This window comes from Molossus molossus, unplaced genomic scaffold (genome assembly GCF_014108415.1).
Source record: "Molossus molossus isolate mMolMol1 unplaced genomic scaffold, mMolMol1.p scaffold_m16_p_21, whole genome shotgun sequence".
In the NCBI taxonomy this organism is placed as follows: domain Eukaryota; kingdom Metazoa; phylum Chordata; class Mammalia; order Chiroptera; family Molossidae; genus Molossus; species Molossus molossus.
The window spans coordinates 5,896,272-5,899,996 of NW_023425357.1; the positions used below are offsets into that span (position 1 = coordinate 5,896,272).

A 3,725-nucleotide genomic window follows, 5' to 3' on the forward strand; every position below is an offset into this window, starting at 1 on the left:
GGAGGTGGGTGCAGACTAGGACTCCTGGGTCTGAGGGAGGAGGTGGGTGCAGACTAGGACTCCTGGGTCAGAAGGAGGAGGTGGGTGCAGACTAGGACTCCTGGGTCAGAGGGAGGAGGTGGGTACAGACTGGAGCTCCTGGGTCTGAGGGCAGAGAAGGGTCTAGGGACCAGGATTCCTGTTCCCTAAACTCTTTGTCTTTCCAACCCCAGCAGAAGAGGCCCTTCCTCTGAGTGGCAGCCCATAGAAGCCCAGAGAGACCACATGGCAGGTCCCCTGCTCCCGCCCCTGCTGACCCTACTGCTGGCCTCAGCCCTGGGCTCTGCTAGACAAGCAGGTAATGGCTGGACTGAGTCCTGACCTTGCGCCTGGACCGAACAGTGTTCTGACTTCTCCTGTGCAGGCCCCCTCTCTCCAAGGTGTCCCTGAGTCAGGACCCCTCCTCCGGCAGCAGCTTCCTGCCACGGAGACCCGGCCCCTCTGCTGTGGCCCCTTTCTTCCTGCTTCCTCCTGACTCTGGGGAACTGTGTGCCCTCCAGGCTGCTTCCGGCCCTCGGTGTGTCTCCCATCAGCTTCTGGGGTTGCCTCCAGACTGGAGGCTGTGCTGGGTTTCTGAGCTCGCTCCCTCCGTCTCTCTCCATCTCTGTCTGCAGCTTTCTCTGCACTGTGCTCGGTTTCTGCCTCTGCCCTTCTCTCTGCTCTTCTGTCTGTCTCTGCAAAGCTGATTCCTCAGCTTTGCCTGGAGGCTCGCCACTGACGTGTTTCTCCATGTCTCTATCCAGAAAAGGAGTCCGGGGACAGAATTATTGATGGCGTTCCATGTCTCAGAGGCTCTCACCCCTGGCAGGTGGCCCTGCTCAAAGGCGATGAACTGCACTGTGGAGGGGTGCTGGTGGACGAGCAATGGGTGCTCACCGCCGCCCACTGCAAGATGAGGCACGTGGCAGGGGGGCCCCGGGGACTCCAGCTCTCCCTCAGGATCCCCGTCCCCTCATCTCCGCATTCCTGTCCCCCTCTCCTCTCTGGGTGTCTGTCCCCCTGTCCCGGTGACAGTGTCTTTCTCTGAATGTCTCTCCTCTCCCAGTGAGTACAATGCGTACATGGGCAGTGACAAGCTGAACAGTAATAAAGGTCAGAAGATCAGCGCCACAGAGTCATTCGTCCACCCTGGCTACTCCACACAGACCCACGTCAATGACCTCATGCTCGTGAAGCTCAGCCGCCCCGCCAAGCTGTCATCCACTGTGAAGAAGGCCCACCTGCCCTTCCGCTGCGCTCCGCCCGGGACCAGTTGTACCGTTTCTGGCTGGGGCACCATCACTAGCCCTGATGGTGAGGCTGCTCAGGGACCTACAGCCCTGGCCATGCGCCCCTTCCTCCCTCAGAACCAGGAGTTCAGGTCCCAGCGCCTTGTTCCCCAGACCCAGGAGGCCAGGACGTATGTCCTTTTTCATGCCCATAGCATTGAGCCCCACAGCCCCTTCTTAGTTCAAGGTCCAGGGCCCACCTTTTCTCCCCATCGGCACCCAGGGCTCTCCAGGCCTCTGACTGACCAGCACTATCCCCTCCACAGTGACCTTCCCATCACAGCTCATGTGTACGACTGTCAGGCTCATCTCCTCCCAGGACTGCAAAAAGGTTTACAAGGACCTGCTGGGGGCATCCATGCTATGTGCCGGCATCAAAGACTCGAAGACCAACGCCTGCAATGTGAGACCCCACTCCCGCCCCAGCCTTGGGTCCCGCTTCCTCTCAGCCCAGCTCTGGGGGCCTGACCCTGGTGCTGACCACCTCTAGCACGCTTGACCCGTCCGCCTTCCTGGCTCTTTCTACCCCATTCTCTGCATAGAGGGGTCAGAGTGGGAGCCCAGGGGGCTGGTGTGGCCCTGGGCTGGACACAAAGTTGAAGGGGAGGGACTAAAGGTGAGAAAACTGGGGCTGGAACATGGGGAAGGGGAATGAGGCACTGGGTTCAAGTAGAGATGTTAAGGGGGCACCAAACCTTCAGTGACCAGGATAAACCATATTCTATTCTAATGCAATACTTTGTTGTTAATCCTTACCTTAGGTTATTTTTCTATTGACTTCTTTTTTTTTGAGAGAGAGAGTGGAAGGAAGGGAGGGAGAGAAACATCAATGGGAGAGACACACATCAATTGGTTGCCTCCCCAGTGACCCCGACCTGGCCCACAGGTGGGGATCCAACCTGCCTTTGACCCAGAATCAAAACAACGACCCTTCGGTCCGTGGCCGATGCTATAACCACTGAACCAAACTGGCCAGGGCCTATATATATATATATACATGCAAAAGTCCTTAGTGAACCAAATGGCAGAATTTTCAAAAAAATCACAGTTTTACTCAATTTTCCATTTGCCTCGGGCTTCCATATGGTTCAGCACAGCACCACACTGACCCTGTTTATCTAAAATTGGGATAACCTGTTTGTCATAGATTTTTTTTTTCATATTAAATTTGATTTTTAAGTATTTATTCAGTCACTGAGAGTTCATGCCAGAAGCTTATGTTTCATTGACCTCACCAGGGTTCTGGTCCTGGGAACAAAAGGAGTTTCTCCTTCTCTTTGTTCCCCTTCCTCACCTCTCTGTAACCCCTCTCTGCCTTGAAGACCATCTCCCATCATCTCTCTTTACACCTCATGTCATTTCCTGGTTTTCGTCTGAGTTCTGTCTGTGTTGGGATCTCTCTCTCTCTCTCTCTCTCTCTCTCTCTCTCTCTCTCTCTCATCTCTGCCTTTTCTTCACCCCAAAACTTCTGCTTCTCTGTCCCCTCCTTCTTCCCTTCTTCTCTACCTCTCTCTCTGTTTCTTTTTGTCTCTTTGCCTCTTCCTACCCCCACTATCTTTGCTCACATCTGCACTCTCAGCTTTCAGAGGTGGGGTGTGTGTGTGTGTGTTAGGGAGAGGGGCAATGAGACAGGGCTGTGTGTCCTAATGAATGGGGGTCCCCTTTGTCCCCCACTGAGGGACTGATTCATGATTGTGCAAGCTCTGCAGGGACAAAGACCCCTACACTTGGGACAGTCCCACACTTGGTTTAAACTCCTGTTGCTGTTTTTGAATCTCTTATATTTGCTCCAGGTGGTCTGCGTTTTCATTTTGCACTTGACCCTGTGAATTAGGTCACTGGTCCTGCCCCTGGGTCCCAGGACTACCCTGTCCCGCATCTGTGGGCAAGAGTATGTGTGGATTCCATGGAGATAATACACCTTCTTTTAGTGGTTTGGCAAAGAGTCCTTCACGATAGAAAATAAATAGGGTTCTGGCTTCCGGGAAGCCCCACCCCCTCCCTGTGATTGGTCCCATTGGCCGGGGCTCAGGCCAATGTCTTCAGAAAACCTGGATTGTCCTTTGGCATGATAGTATTAATTCCTGCTCTCCCATTGGTCCACAGAGACAGTGAGTCTCTTCCCATTGGCCAGGGTGGAAGGCTGTGTTCTGGCAGGACAAAGGCTTGATATGATAACCATGGGGTGTGTGAGACCTCGGTGCTGGTTGCTCTGAAGCCCAAACTAATCTGCTTTCTCCCCTCCAGGGTGACTCAGGAGGACCACTGATTTGCGAAGGTTACCTACAAGGCCTGGTATCCTGGGGAACTTTCCCGTGTGGCCAAGCCAATGACCCAGGTGTTTATACCAAAGTCTGCAACTTCACCGATTGGATCAATGAGACCATGAGAAACAATCGCTAATCTCTCCAAACTCCC

General features: G+C 54.0%; 1 protein-coding gene across 2 annotated transcripts; it reads left to right on the plus strand.

The window, feature by feature from the left end:
• The first annotated feature begins 264 nt into the window (after window positions 1-264).
• LOC118638353 (kallikrein-7-like) lies at window positions 265-3,710 on the plus strand. 2 transcript variants are annotated; one of them, XM_036274104.1, is made up of 5 exons: window positions 265-343; window positions 783-940; window positions 1,089-1,332; window positions 1,574-1,710; window positions 3,555-3,710. In XM_036274104.1, exons 1-5 carry the CDS (start codon window positions 265-267, stop codon window positions 3,708-3,710), a joined length of 774 nt encoding a protein of 257 aa, XP_036129997.1. The 2 variants fall into 2 exon arrangements, with proteins under 2 accessions (XP_036129997.1, XP_036129998.1); XM_036274105.1 differs by having other exon boundaries at window positions 265-337; window positions 783-936; window positions 1,085-1,332.
• Window positions 3,711-3,725: the final 15 nt, after the last annotated feature.